This window comes from Leucoraja erinacea, chromosome 3 (genome assembly GCF_028641065.1).
Source record: "Leucoraja erinacea ecotype New England chromosome 3, Leri_hhj_1, whole genome shotgun sequence".
Classification (NCBI taxonomy): domain Eukaryota; kingdom Metazoa; phylum Chordata; class Chondrichthyes; order Rajiformes; family Rajidae; genus Leucoraja; species Leucoraja erinaceus.
In genome coordinates this window covers 83,417,808-83,433,235 of record NC_073379.1, presented here as the reverse complement: position 1 = coordinate 83,433,235, position 15,428 = coordinate 83,417,808, and the positions used below count along the sequence as shown (strand labels likewise).

Genomic DNA, 15,428 nt, shown 5'->3' with positions numbered 1-15,428 from the left:
TGGTTTTCAAGGAGATACGTTTCACAGGCAAAATGACACACACGCGCATACACACACACACACACACACACACACACACACACACACACGCACACACACAGTGTTTTAAAAGTATATAGATAGATGATATGATATGGTAGTGACAGTATATCAAAATATCATTGAAATTATCATTTTAAACCATGTGTAACTCCGCTGTAACAATTTCTAGCAAATGCAGCACAGAAATGTTTTGATAGCTGATTAAGCATAAAAGACCACTACCCAACTTTTTCAATTGGACCCTATGTCAATTCCAGAACATCGGCAGAATGTTTATAATGTTATCAGCACACAATCTAGAGCATTGATTGCACAGAGCAGGTTGCCAAATTTATTTGTGGAGTACCCCTTGATCATTTGTCCCACTTTGAGGTGTAAAGTTCCTTTCCTATAGTCGATAACCATGAATGCTTTTTGATTAAATATCAATCTATTCTTTGCACAGCTCCATCAAACGTGGTTGTCTGATCTTTGCAAGTGCAATGTGCAGTACAGAGATTGACTGCACAGCTTTCATCAGGTGTGGAAAGTGAAATCTAAGTGACATGTTCTTTCTACACAGGAGCCAGACACGAGGGCATGGCATCATTATGTTTACCAACCTAAATATATGGAACAACAAAAAGCAGATGACTTTGAACGAGAGAAAAAACAGAAAGAAGACAGTCCAATTAAGGCCTCCAGCAAAGGGGGAAACATTATCAATGCTCCTGTTACAATAACCAATATAAAAGAAGAACCAAAAGAGGCTAAAAGGGCTGAATCTCAGTCTCTTTCACTGGAGGAACATAAAAATAAAAGTGATGACCGCAAGACTCCTGTCATTGCAAAGGATTCTCGAGGAGCTCGTGTTGCTGTCTCATCACCAATGAATCAGCATCAGTCTTACATTCAGTATCTGCACGCTTACAATCCATATTCACAGATATATGACCCAGCATATCGAGCAGTGTCCCCGGTCCTAATGCACAGTTACCCAGGTAGGTCATTATGTTGTTTGTGGAATCACAATTTAATAAAGGAAATAAGTTCTGATGATTGTTGGTTGATGTTATTAAAGCGCATGCTTTTTGAACATCTAGAGTCAGGCGACGAAGGACAAAATTGATAATTTACCACATTTACGCTGTCTGGATTAGGGGATATCAGCTATAGGGAATGGTCGGACAGACTCATCATCTCTTACGATGATTGGTGAGGCCCAAAGGTGTATTGAGGAACAGGGGGACATCAGTCGAACTATTCCTGAAAGTGGCAGCACAGTAAGATATTGAATAAACCATATGGGATACACATCAATTTTTGGTGGGGTATAGAATATAAGATGGATAGAATATAGAGTAGGTCAAGTCACTTTGCAGTTTTATAGGACTTTTGTTAGGCTACATATGGAGTATTGCATGCAATTGTGGTCTCCCATTACAAGAAAGATGTGGAGACTTTGTAAAAGGTGCAGAGGCGGTTTACTAGAACAATGGCTAGATCTGGAGATATTAGATACAGGGAGAGGTTGGACAGACTTGGATTGTTTTATCTGGAACATGGGGAGACCTGATTGAAGTACATAAAATGATGAGAGGCATTAATGGGGTAGACAGTCAGAATCTTTTTTCCCAGGATGGAAAAATCAAATGCTACAGGGCATAGCTTTAAGGTGAGAAGGACAAAATTTAAAGGAGATGTGCAGGGCAAGTTTTTTTTTTACAAAGTGTGTTGAGTGCTTGGAATGCGCTGCCGGGGTTGTTGGTTGAAGCTGTGTCGTTAATTAAAGTCCAAACTCTTAAACAGGACTATCCATTGCTAGAAGTTTTGTTTTAAAACTTCTAAAAGTATAAAAAAATAATAAAAACAATAAAAGCTACTAATAACTGACAGGTCGAGCCATATCAATGTTTTTAATTTTTAATGTACAGCATGTAACCAGGCCCTTCATCCACTGAGCCCACACTAACCATTTATCACCAGTATGATGTTATCCCACTTTCACGTGCTCTCCCTACACCCCAGGAGCAATTTACAGCAGCTAATTAACTGACAAACCCGCACTTTGGGAGTCCACGTGGCCCATCAATCAATCACCCGTTCACATTAGTTCTACGTTATCACAATTTCCCATTCACTCCCTGCATATTTGGGGCAATTTATGGAGAACAATTAACTTACAAATTTGCACGACTTTGGGACGTGGGAGGAACACGCAGCACCCAGAGAAAATCCACACAGTTACTGAAAAAATGTGCAAATTCCACACAGACAGCACCCGAGGTCAGGATAGAACCTGGGCCTCTGGTGCTGCGAAGCTGTACGAATTGCGCCGCCCATAATCTGTAGGAAAAGCAACGGAGTTCATGTTTTGGGTCAAAGATCCTTCATCAGAACTGGGAAGGAGAGAAAAGAGCTCTCGTTAGAGAGCTAGATTTTCCCCAAGCTGGAGAAAACTCAACTATGTCTCTTGTCGATCCACAGGGGCCTACCTGTCTCCAGGGTTTCACTACCCCGTCTACGGAAAGATGTCAAGCCGAGAGGAAACAGAGAAATCAAGCACAAGTCCCAATGTAAGCACTAAACCAGCGGCTGAATCCAAGGCACTGGATTTACTTCAGCAGCATGCCAATCAGTACCGCAGCAAGTCTCCAGGGGTGAGTAGGATAACTATAGGCCTGCCAAGAATGTTCAAGCATGGGGAATAGCACAGGCCAAAGGCTTGCTGCATCATAAAAATTCAGACGTGCAATAAACCAAGATGGGATATAAATCTCGTAATTTACGACTGACTTTCATGCGCCTTGTATGCTGTACTACGTTCGTATAACTTGCAGATACGGGCGTCCATAGCGAACACATTAAATAATATCCGGACCGGCCATGATAAATTATTAACACATGGCTTTGTTGCATGTTCTTAATTCAGTCTTGTAGTGCTTTCCAAAACTACACTTTCCAAAGCTAATTAGTAGTGAACGCAAGCTAAGAAACCGGATTGAGCAGTGCCCATGTTTTGCACGCTACATGGTCCAATTTGAAGTTTACCCAGAAAAGAATGAATTGTGTAGGAAGAAACTGCAGGTGCTGGTTTACACCAAAGATAGACACAAAATGCTGGAGTAACTCAGCGGCTCAGGCAGCATCTCTGGAGACAAGAAACAGGTGATGTTTTGTGTCGAGACCCATCTTCAGACTGAATTCAGAATGAATCATCATAATTTTTTGGTGAAATCACAGCAGACATAAAATTTGAGAGGATGCTACGGTGTGCTTTTCACTTTTGTGGTCCTGATGTGTCCCTGTCATTATACGCACACCAAATATCAGTATTATTCATGCTTCGGGCCATGCTGACGTAAATTGGAGCAGAAAATCTCACTGAGCAGGCCAGTAGAACAAGGAATACACTGCAGACGCAAGGTGCTGAAATCTTGAGCAAAACACAAAGTGCTGGAGGAACTTAGTGGCTCAGGGAATAGACAGGTGACACCATGTCAGGACCCTTTTTCAGACTGATTGTAGTAGAGGGGAGGAAGCTGGGAAAGAGAGGTGGGGTTGGTGCAAGGCCTGGCCAGAATACACTGCAATAGCATGTTGCTTTTGTTTTTGCTATTCAAGGAACACTCTGCTGACATGAGGAGAACTGACTGGGCACCATCAGAAGTGACGACTGGTTGCTCAAACACCTTCCAAAGTCTACAGAGTGTGCTGCAATTAACAGTGAGTGTTCTTCTAGCATTGAGCTGCTGAAATACTTCTTCCACAGGTGCTCAGTAGTGAAACCATGGGTTCACCTCTTTACTGCAGGCATTGGTCTGGCCATGATTACCTACTCCTAACATTGGGGTACGTGTTAAATCCGTGCCAATTGATCAAGGCACAGCAATCCTCCTGCAATAAGAACATAATTTCCCCTTTCAAAGAACCATGATGCTTTTGTACTTTACCCTGCAAATATTGTTCACACATCTTGTGTGACTTTAGAGATACAGCACGGAAACAGGCCCTTCGGCCCTCTGAGTCCATGCCAACCAGGATCACCACATACACTAGCACTATACTACAAGCAAGGGACAATTTACAATTTTACCAAAGCCGATTTTACCAGCCTTATTTTCATATAATTGAATCATAAAATGCTGTTTTTTAAGTATTGTTTCTGCTTGAGGTTTTAGCAGTGAGAAAACCTGAATCAGTAGCACAGCGTACAGAGCCACCAGGATATGTGTAGTAAATCACTAACAAATGCTTCGTAAATGTATGCCTTCTTTTATCATTTCATTTAAATAAATTTGAATTTTGTTCAGTGGGCTCTGTTCAAAAATAAAGTGTGTCTGATTCTTTTGCTCAGTTGATTGCAACAGCACGAGTTTAGAGTTTAGGTAAATTCTGCACCTTGATTAATGCATATGACATGAATATGCATAATCAGCTAGCATAATCAGAAACCCACAGCACCCTGGCCACACACTCATTTCACCCTTGTCATCGGGAAGAAGGTACAGGAGCCTGAAAACTAACGTCCAGGTTCAGGAACAGCTTCTTCCAATGGCAACAGCCATTCCGCTATTAAACACTACAACCTCAAAAAAGCTCTGAACTACATAGGCTATAGGTGTTATTACTGCACTATTATTGTTTGTGTGTGTGTGTGTAAACTGTTAACAATATACTAAACGAGAGAGGAAAAAAAAGTTCAGTGTATATATATATATATACGCACAACTTTATTTTCTCTCTCGTTTAGTATTATGTTTACAGTGTACTATGTTTACATATTCTGTTGTGCCGCTGCAAGTAAGAATTTCATTGTTCTATCTGGGACATATGACAATAAAACACTCTTGAATATTTAGGAGATGGTCATTGATATTCTGACGAGTGTAATTGGTGCAATGTTTTCCATCTCCAGCCTGCTGAAAAGGCTCCACCTGAACGTGAGCGGGAAGCTGACCGAGACCGGGAAAGGGAACGTCATTCACCTTTTGCACAACGACATGTTCACACCCATCATCACACCCATGTTGGAATGGGCTACCCACTAATACCAGGCCAATATGACCCATATCAAGGTATTCAGCTGAATGAGTCCCTAATTTTTAACTTTGATGGAGAAAAACTATTATACGTTGAACATGCTATTGGTAGAAAAGGACACAGCGTGCTAGGGTAACTGAGTGGTTCAGGTAGCATCTCTGGAGAACATGATTGTAGTGCAGGGAGGAAGAAAGCTGGGAGAGAGGGGCCTCCAACTTGCTTTCCCTCCCCACTATCAGCCTGAAAATGTGTCCTAACCCGAAACGTCACCTATCCATGTTCTCCCGAGATTCTGCCTGACCCACTGAGTTACTCCAGCGCTTTTTGTCCTTTGTGTAAACCAGCATCTGCAGTTCCTTGTTTCTACCCTATGCTGTCAATAGATATACAAACTCAGCTTTTGTAACCTAAAATAGACACCAAATGCTGCAAATGAGTAACTCAGCATCTCTGCAGAGAAGGAATGGGTGATGTTTGCTTTCTATTATAATAAAAGCAGAAAATACTGAATAGACTTAGTAAGTCAGGCAGCATCTATGGAGAGAGAAACAGGATTAGCATTTCATTGATGACTCTTCATAAGCTGTTGCCAACACTTTCTGTATTTATTTTCGATTTCCAGTTTGTTTTCTTCACTTTCTTCTGGTGTCCAGTTATGAATTATTTTACCTTATTTCTATGTGTTTCTTAAGATGTTTGTTCAGACCTTCTGTATAAGATGAACCTAGAGTGTTTAATTGTCATATGTACCACAAAGGAGCAATGACATTCTTACTTGCAACAGCCCAAAGTCCTTAGTGCAACCTAAGGGAGTCCGTGCATGAGTTATTGCAGTATGAGGTTTAGCTCTTTAATGCACTTGGTTTTCAATCCCAGTTCTCCTCTTGTATGGCACAGAGCCAGAGTAAGAGAGTCTAGAACCAGAGGGCACAGCATCAGAATAAAATGATGTACCTTGAGAATGGAGATGAGCAGGAATTTCTTCAGCTCGACGGTGGTGAATCTGTGGAATTCAATATCACAAACAGCAGTGGAGGCCAAGTCATTGGATATTTTTAAAGCGGGATTAATAGGTTCTTGATTAGTAACCTGTACATCCTTATTACGAGGTTACGGGGAGAAGGCAGGAGAATGGGATTGAGAGGGAAAAATAGATCAGCCATGATAGAATGGCAGAGTAGACTCGATGGACCGAATGGCCTAATTCTGCTCCTATGACATGATCTATTAGTGCAGCAAGTATGATTTTGACTTGGGGCTTGTGGCAGATGTTAGTTTTGTTCATGGTATATAACCTTTTGGGTTTTTGATTGTTTTTAAATTATTGTAAGCCAAACTAGTGGGTTAAAATAACCCTGATGGATTGGTTCATTACCTTAGTGTGTGGTTGAGCCATCTAGATATGGTCCCACTTGCATGCTAGAATTGTCTCAAATCCCCTGGTTTATGAATGGGGAAACCAATCTTGAACCCCCTCCAACAATCTCAGCTGGAACTATATCCATGTAATGAAAAATGTCCCCTGCTAAGCCCTGGATTGTAAAATAGGCTGCTGGCTGGCGCGTCAAAAGTGTTAATAGTGTGCATCTGAGCTAGTTATTAAGAATGATGAGTATACATGGTAAACTGCTCCAGAAAGAAACCAGTGCCAAAGGAAAAGGGAGAGGGGAGAAATTGGCAAGATAATAGAGTCATAATGTGTCACGGAGTCATACAGCATGGAAACAGGCCCTTCAGCCCAAATTGCTCACACCAACCACCATGCCCCATCTACACTAGTTCCACCTGCCTACTTTTGGACCACGTCCCTCTAAACCTATTCTATCCATGTACCTGTCTAAATATTTCTTAAACATTGAGATCGTACCTGCCTAAACTACCTCCTCCAGCAGCTTGTTCAATACACCAACCACCCTTTGTATAAAAATATTCTCAGGTTCCCATTAAATCTAATCTAACCCCCCCCCCCCCCCCCCCTCACCTTAAACCTATGCCATCTGGTTCTCGATTCCCCTACTCTGGGCAAAAGACTGTGTGTTCACCCGATCTATTCCTCTCATGATTTTGTACAATATAAAACATAAGTGACCATTTAACTTTGGACTAATTTGACTTAGAAAAAAGTGATTTTAAATCTTGTAGAATGTGCTTGATTCAAAGCCTCCATTTGAAGCTAAGTTTGGCAAGAGCACACACCATAAAAATCCAGACAGAGTCAGTGGCTTTCAGTCCATGGAGATTCAGGGTGGATCTGTTCTGGATGTATACATGAAAAAAGTACCTTTTGGAATTCCCGATAATACAATCATTATGCTACCTCCATTCATTTTGTTCAGAAGGTGAAATTAAATATACTTGATTGAGAAAATCCACAGCCGGGTTGCATTTTTCATGCTTTTTAAGTCGCAATTGTCATCACTCCTGAGATACGTTGGCTACATTTACGAGGATATTGCCAGGATTCAAGGACCTAATGTCCTTGACAGAGGCTGGGCAGGCTAGGACATTATTCCTTGAAGCGCAGGAGGTGATCGTATAATGGTGTATAAGATCATGAGGGGAATAAATAGGGTGAATGGACAGAGTATTTTACCCCTGGGTAGGGAGATCAAAACACCAGAGGACAGAGAGTGGAAGGATAGGAACCTGAGGGGCAACTTCTTCGCTTTGTGGGTGGTGGGTAAATGGAACGAGCTGACAGAGGAGGTACTTGGATAGGTAGATGGATAGGATAGGCGTAGGATATCAAGCATAGAGGACTAACTTTGGTGGCTTGGACGAATTGGGCTGAAGGGCCTATTTCCATGTGTTTGACTCTACACTCCACTAGTTTTAAAATCTCTTTCATTGTTTTGCAGGGCTGACATCTGCTGCCATTGTTGCTGGTCAGCAGGTGGCTGCGCAAGCTTCTGCATCTGCCATTTTCCCAGCACAGAGAAGGTGAGGCATAGACTGAGCCTTTGTTCCGATTAAAGGAGGTGCCAGACCACCAGTTGCCGAAAACTGGTGGTGGATCTGTGCTTCCATAACATATTCTCAAAATAATTTTGTGCTATTACATATTCAGATAGGATAACAGACACCGGCTTTAGTACCTAAAATGTGCATAACTAATTCTACCGCTGGTTAGTCACTGCTCCCTAAAGGGACTACTGCACTGTTTGTATTGCCTTCTAACCATTTGTCTTGGTCTTTTCCAGGGAGTGATGGCATTGTGAGTGTACATTGAATTATACTCATGTGACTGGATCACATGAAGAAGAGGTTTATACAGACATCAGTTCCATGGTGTTGAATTCAAATGCCTTGATGTCAGGCAAAACCAGTCATTTCATATTTGTAAATTGCAAATTTTATAACTGAGTTACAAATGTTGCTGTAATTAAACTTTTGTTTAAATATATTCTTTACCTTTTGTTTTTCTTTTGTATTGGTAACCAGGCTCATAACGGCAGGGTCAGTTATTGTTGGCAATTGTCACAGTACGTTTCTGTTTCCTGAAAGTGTTATCAATGAAAGACAACAATTGCTTGATTTTATAGAGCATACTGTTCTGGGTAGGTGTTTCCTTGACCGTGTATGGCATTTTGACAGATTCTGTAGACCCTCGGAGAAGCTAACTGTGACAGTGACACTTTGGTACAGTGTATACGTGTACTTGGTGGCTCCTTGAAAACACTATTTAAATGCATCTGTGTGCTAACTGTATTCACATGTCCACTGCATTGTTGTTTATTGTGAAGATTATACAAGCAGAGGGCTCTGAGGGTCATTAGATTGTGTATATAATGTACAGGTTTGAAATGGAAAATAATGAGCATCTGTGAATATAAAATGTCTTTATGATATTGAATGGCTGATTATCCCATAGCCTACATAACCCCTTCCACCCACCCATACAAGAAGACATCTGTGATTGTTTATTACTTGAACTAGTTTGGCAGTTTTAAATGTTTACAATTATCCAGATTTAGGAAGAACTTGCGCAGTTACCTGGTTACTTATTTTATGCTGTAATCTAGTTTATTTTATGTAAAGTGTATATTGAATGCTTTCATTTTTTATACTTGCCTTAAATAATTCGGCAATCAGAATAAAAAAAAATGTTTTTGGTATTTGTGTGGTTGAGTCTTTTCTTACGAACATTTCAACGTAACAACAACACTTGCTTTTTTCGGCATTGATAGGGAATGAGCTCGTTGGATTTGGGTGTGTATAAAGCAGCAGCATGCAATTTGTTATGTGGCTGCATCTGTAGCAGGAGTAAATCAATAGTCGTTCAGTTCAAGTTCACACTTTGTGGCCTTTCTTTAAAATGCCCATAACCCGACTTCCTCAGGGAATAACAAATAATGAAAGGCCTAGATAAAGTGAATGTGAAGAGGATATTTCCAGTAGTGGGAACGTCTAGGACCAGAGGGCACGGCCTCAGATTATAAAGAAGTACCTTTAAAATGGCGATGAAAAGGAATTTCTTTAGCCAGAAGGTGGTGAATCCGTGGAATTAATTGTCATGACTCATGAATGATGAGTTCATGATTAGTAAGGGAATCAAAGGCTACGGGGAGAAGGGAGATGAGAGGGAAAAGTAGATCAGCCATTATCAAATGGCGGATCAGACTCGAAGAGCTGAATATTGCAAATATGGTCCAATAACTTCCACTGCTGCTAATGTGTCGCCCAGAATGGTCAGCAGAACCCTGATGTGTAGGAAGGAACTGCAGATGCTGGTTTATACTGAAGATAGTCACAAAATGCTGGATTTATTCAGCAGGCCAGGCAGCATCTCTGGAGAAACGGAATAGGTGGCGTTTTTCCGGTCGAGACCCTTCTTCAGACTCAACCCTGATGTTGCCCTGTTGCATGGTGTCTCCTTGTTACCACAAGATAAACAGTGCATTTCTCCTCTTGACATTCTAAACCTTGTTTGAGCAGCATTAATGTTAATGTCAGACCCAAGGGTGAAGGCAATGAGAACTGTACCGGCGTTGCAGAAGCTGGAAAGGCTTGTTAGATCAATACTGTGGAAAAGGAAACGGACAAGCCCAGTCTCGTATAGTTTTTTTTTTTGTCTTCAGCATAAAATAGGTTGTACTCTTTGATTTAATATGTGCTGAGAGATGTTTAAACTAATTGCATTTGCAGCAATCAATGCAATATTATTTTCTAAAGCTTGTGTTTGGTCAAATGTGCTGTGCCATTTTCTCTGATGTATCAGGTTGATTGGAAGAAACAGTGACAAGAGCTCTCAGTATTGATTTTTGTTAATTATCTTTGCTGGGTTAAACCTTGAGCTGCTGTGTTATTTATATATGCAGAATTGAAGCCAGAGTTAAATACATCATCAGTTATCCTTGCCTGAAACTGCTGACAATAACAGTACTGTTCATTTTAAATTAAGACTTTGGTGAAGCTTTCAGCATTCCATCAAGTCGACACCTAATTCTTCATGTAAGGCGTACTGACATGTTAAATTAACTGAACAATGGGTGCTGCCTCATTGATATCCACGTACCATAAAAACCATTAACTTTTCTTTTATAGTCTGGTATTTCAGAATATTAAAAAAACAGCCAATTGCTCACGGTTACACCAGACCTGAATACTGTACGATGTTCACTGGATATATTAACAATTATTGACGCACTCTGACTCTCAGTCTGAGGAAGCGTCTCGACGCAAAACGTCACCCATTCCTTCTCTCCAGAGATGCTGCCTGACCCGCTGAGTTACTCCAGCATTTTGTGTCTATCGTCGATTTAAACCAGCATCTGCAGTTCCTTCCTACACCAGTGACTAGTTGCCAGTCCCAGGAATTTTTTTTTTTTTTTTTAATATATATTTTTATTAGAAGCAAGCACATATCATAATAAAAACATTTCATGTATATCAGTCGTACATTAATAATATCAGTTGTGGATTGATTCTGCTTCTAGTTTTTTTTAATAATAGAGAGTAAGAGAGAAAGAAAAAAAACACAAAAGGCATGATAAAGAAGAATGGAATAATTTACTAATAATACTTCATTGGAGATAGGTTCGTAAATTATAAAGTATAACTTTTCATCTAATCCTGAGTTCAAGCTTCAGTTAGGTTCCCATGCTGAACCAATCTACCCCTTCAAATAGTCAATGAATGGAGACCATATTCTGACAAAAAGTTCTTGTTTGTCCATTAAGACAAGTCTAATTCTTTCCAAGTGTAGGGTCTCCGACATTTCCATAATCCACATTTTAATTGTGGGGGTTATAGGACCTTTCCAAAATTTTAATATTAATTTTTTCCCAGTTATTATACTATAGTCGAGAAAGTTTATTTGGCTTGTTGTAAGTGTTAGGCTTTGTTCTGATCTTCCTAGTATTACAAGTCCCAGGAATTTGTGAGGGACTGGTATATGTTAATCAACAATTATTGACACATTGATTCTATCTATGGGCAACACATTGGCACAGCGCCTGAGACCTGGGTTCAATCCTGACTACGGGTGCTGTCTGTGCAGAGTTTGTACGTTTCATGTCCTTTTCAAACAAGAGGACATGACTTCAGAATTAAGGGACAGAAGTTTAGGGGCAATATGAGGGGGACAGAAGGGACAGAAGTTTAGGGGTAATATGAGGGGGAACTTCTTTACGCAGAGAGTGGTAGCGGTGTGGAATGAGCTCCCAGTGGAAGTGGTGGAGGCAGGTTCATTGGTATCATTTAAAAATAAATTGGATAGGCATATGGATGAGAAGGGAATGCAGGGTTATGGTACGAGTGCAGGCAGGTGGGACTAAGGGGAAAAAAAATTTGTTCGGCATGGACTTGTAGGGCCGAGATGGCCAGTTTCCGTGCTGTAATTGTTATATGGTTATATGGTTCTCCCTGTGATCGCATGGGTTTAAGAATAAGGGGTAAGCCATTTTGAAAGGAGATGGGGAAACGCTTTTTCACACAGAGGGTTATGAATCTGTGGAATTCTCTGCCTCAGAAAGCAGTGGAGGCCAATTCTCTGGATGCTTTCAAGAGAGAGTTGGATAGAGCTCTTAAAGATAGCGAAGTCAAAGGATACGGGGAGAAGGCAGGAACGGGACACTGATTGTGGATGATCAACCATGATCAAAGTGACTGGCGGTGCTAGCTCAAAGGGCCGAATGGCCTACTCCTGCACCTATTGTCCATTATCTCCGGTTTCCTCCCCACATTCCAAAGACGTGCAGGTTTGTAGGTTAAGTGGCCCTTGTGAATTGCCACCAGTGTGTACGATTGAACAGGTGTTAGGGTGATTGTTGGCCTGCACGGACTTGGTGGGCCGAAGTGCTTGTTTCCACACTATCTCTAAATTAAACTAAACTATTCTGGGTTAAAGGCAAGATCTGCGTCATTCAGAAAGGAGAAACAGAACTTAATGCCATTCCCACAGCAGGACATCCTGGTACAACAAGTTGAACGATAGGCTCAAAGTGTGGGAAATAGAGCAGCAAATGTGAAGTCTTCTGTGTCTCCAAAAGAGGAAAGCACGAGGCTATTCCAAGGTATTGAACATGGTCAGAGTATACAGATGTCTGTAAGTTGCAAAGTACACAGAAATCACTTATACATCTGCAGTATTGGAATTGAATTGATTGAAATATAATTATAACTGATGGAAACAGGCCCTTCAGCTCACTGAGTCTATCCCAAACCTTGATCTGTTTCATATTTGTTCTACGTTATCCCGCTTTTGCATCCACTCCCCACACAACAGGGGCCATTTACAGATGCTCATTAACCCACAAACTCGCACATCTGAGATGTGGGGCTAAACCGGGGCATTCGAAGAAAACCTTCCTGGTCACAGGGAGAACGAGCAAACTCCACACATAAAGCATCTGAGGTCAGTATTGAACCTGGGCCTCTGGTGCTGTGAGGCAGCAGCTCTATTAGCTCCAGCACTGTGCTAATAATAAGCACATAAGACTAAAAAGAAAGAGTAGTTACTAGAAGTGGAGAGAGAGAAGAGACTAGTTCAAGAGTTTAAGAAGGAACTGCAGATGCTGGAAAATCGAGCGTACACAAAAATGCTGGAGAAACTCAGCGGATGCAGCAGCGTCTATGGACCGAAGAGCGAAGTCTGAAGAAAGGTTTCGGCCCGAAACGTTGCGTATTTCCTTCGCTCCATAGATGCTGCTGCATCCGCTGAGTTTCTCCAGCATTTTTGTGTACCTTCTGAAGAAACTAGTTCAGCTGTTTCTATAAATGATCATCATCAGACAATTGAATTTAACATTATGTGGGAGCTTGTTCAATGTAGAGGTGTCAAGAAGTTGGGCTTTCGTAACCTGGGATGGCCTATAGTAATAATCTGATTTTTTCTCATTTCATCACTATATTAGTTGAAAGATAAATATTCCCCAGAACATTAGAGAGAACTCTGTCCTTTGAAATATTGCCATAGGTTCTATTATGTCCATTGAGACAGGGTCATCTGGTTGTCTCATCCAAAGACAGCACTTGTTCTTCTGGTATAAACCAGCAGGAACTGAGTCATTCAACAAGAAAAATAAAATAGAACTTGATTCCATTCAGCACAGCGGGACATTCTAAGTTAAAGCAATGAAGGAGGTCAAAGTGTTTGTTCCCTCAATGCTGCTCTTTCACTCTGCACAGACCTTGACATTTTCACCTTTGTGCAAAAAAGCTACTGCAACACAGTGCCACATTCGACATCAGTTTCAGTCAAATAATAGGTCTACTATTATTACCGTACACTAGCACTATCCTACACGCTAGGCACAATTTACAATCTTTACCAAAGCCAATTAACCTACAAACCTGTACGTCTTTGGAGTGTGGGAGGAAACTGGAGCACCCGGAGAAAACCCACCTGCTCACAGGGAGAACGTAGAGACAGCACCCGTAGTCAGGATTGAACTCAGGTCCCTAGCGTTGTAGGGCAGAAACGCTACCGCTGCACTCAGAATTCTTCTGCATTTTGTACATTTTAGTATCTGAATTAAAGCTCACAATGATATACAAAGTTAATTTGGATGTATTGAATGCTGGTACCAACTTTAGAGATACAGCATGGAAACAGGGCCTTCGGCCTACAGAGTCCGCCCTGTACACTAGCACTATCCTACACACTAGGGACAATTTACAATGTTTACCAAAGCTAATTAACCTACAAACCTGCATGTCTTTGGAGTGTGGGTGGAAACCGGTGCACCCGGAGAAAACCCATGCCGTCACAGGGAGAACCTACAAACTCCGTACAGACAGCACCTGTGGTCAGGATCGAACACGAGTCTCTGGTGCTGTAAAGCCACCACTGAGTCAGTGGTCACCCAAATTTTGCAGCTTATTTCTAAATTGCACATGCAGACTAGACAGTGTGGAGAGGTTTATTTTCTCCGTTTTCTATTTCTGGCCTGCATTTTTGATGTGATCTGCTAACATGTGAGTATAAATAGAATATGCCGGGACCAGCACCCTGTGCTAAATATCTCTCTCCTCTTGCAATGCTGATTATGACTCATACATTATGTGGTCAGTTTCTCTACTGGTTAAGACACAGTATTTATAAGTTGTTTCCTTATAGTGTTGAAGTGGGGGAAACTAGTTTCATTTTCAGTGAACTTTCCGAAGTGTCCAATTGTGCAGATGATAATTTATTTTTCATAATATAATCAAACCATATTCCAGCTGTCACCAGAGGCGAGCTAAATAATCCAATGAGCACGTAATTAATGTTCCACTAATTAAGCTATACTTTCACAAATCATACGATCTCGTAACTTTCTTGCAACCTCCATAATTATATGGTGGAAAAATAATTCTGATCTTTATTAGGAGATTTGTTAGCCGTTGGCTGTTCAACATAGTAGCCTGCTTTCTGACATTATAAACCAGGCAGATGGATTGAAAGTTACATTTTTTGATGTTCAGTGGACATTGATCTAATAATATATGTCCGCCTTATGAAGAAGGAAATAACAGCTGTGAAATAAGCTAATGTTAGTGAAGGGCACTAAATGCCTCATGAAGATGAAAGCAGTCTGGCTAGTGAGTATTTACTGATAGCTCAACGAGTCATAGAGTCATAAATAGAGTGATACAGTGTGGAAACAGGCACTTCGGCCCAACTTGCCCACACCTGTCAACAATGTCCCAGCTACACTAGTCCCACTTGCCTGCGCCTGGATCCATATCCCTCCAAACCTGTCCTATCCATGTGCCTGTCTAACTGCCTCTTAAATGATGGGATAGTCCCAGCCTCTACTACCTCCTCTGGCAGCTTGTTCCATACACCCACCATCCATTGTGTGAAAAAGTTACCGCCTCGGATTCCTATTAAATCTTTTCCCCTTCACCTTGAACCTATGTCCTCTGGTCCTCGATTCCTG

At 41.2% G+C, this 15,428-nt stretch overlaps 1 protein-coding gene across 8 annotated transcripts in view; it reads left to right on the top strand.

Annotated features, from left to right (window-relative positions):
• znf608 (zinc finger protein 608) overlaps positions 1 to 9,179 on the top strand; it is a 99,379-nt gene extending 90,200 nt beyond the window's left edge. For 6 of the 8 annotated variants that reach the window (XM_055633103.1, XM_055633106.1, XM_055633104.1 and 3 more), the window contains 6 exons: positions 605 to 1,022; positions 2,509 to 2,681; positions 3,646 to 3,747; positions 4,940 to 5,099; positions 7,923 to 8,004; positions 8,265 to 9,179. In XM_055633103.1, the coding sequence (XP_055489078.1) occupies positions 605 to 1,022; positions 2,509 to 2,681; positions 3,646 to 3,747; positions 4,940 to 5,099; positions 7,923 to 8,004; positions 8,265 to 8,271 (942 nt within the window). In that variant the 3' untranslated portion in view covers positions 8,272 to 9,179. The remainder of the gene's footprint in view (positions 1 to 604; positions 1,023 to 2,508; positions 2,682 to 3,645; positions 3,748 to 4,939; positions 5,100 to 7,922; positions 8,005 to 8,264) is intronic. The other 2 variants (XM_055633105.1, XR_008723228.1) reach the window with 2 other exon arrangements.
• The last annotated feature ends 6,249 nt before the right edge of the window (positions 9,180 to 15,428 follow it).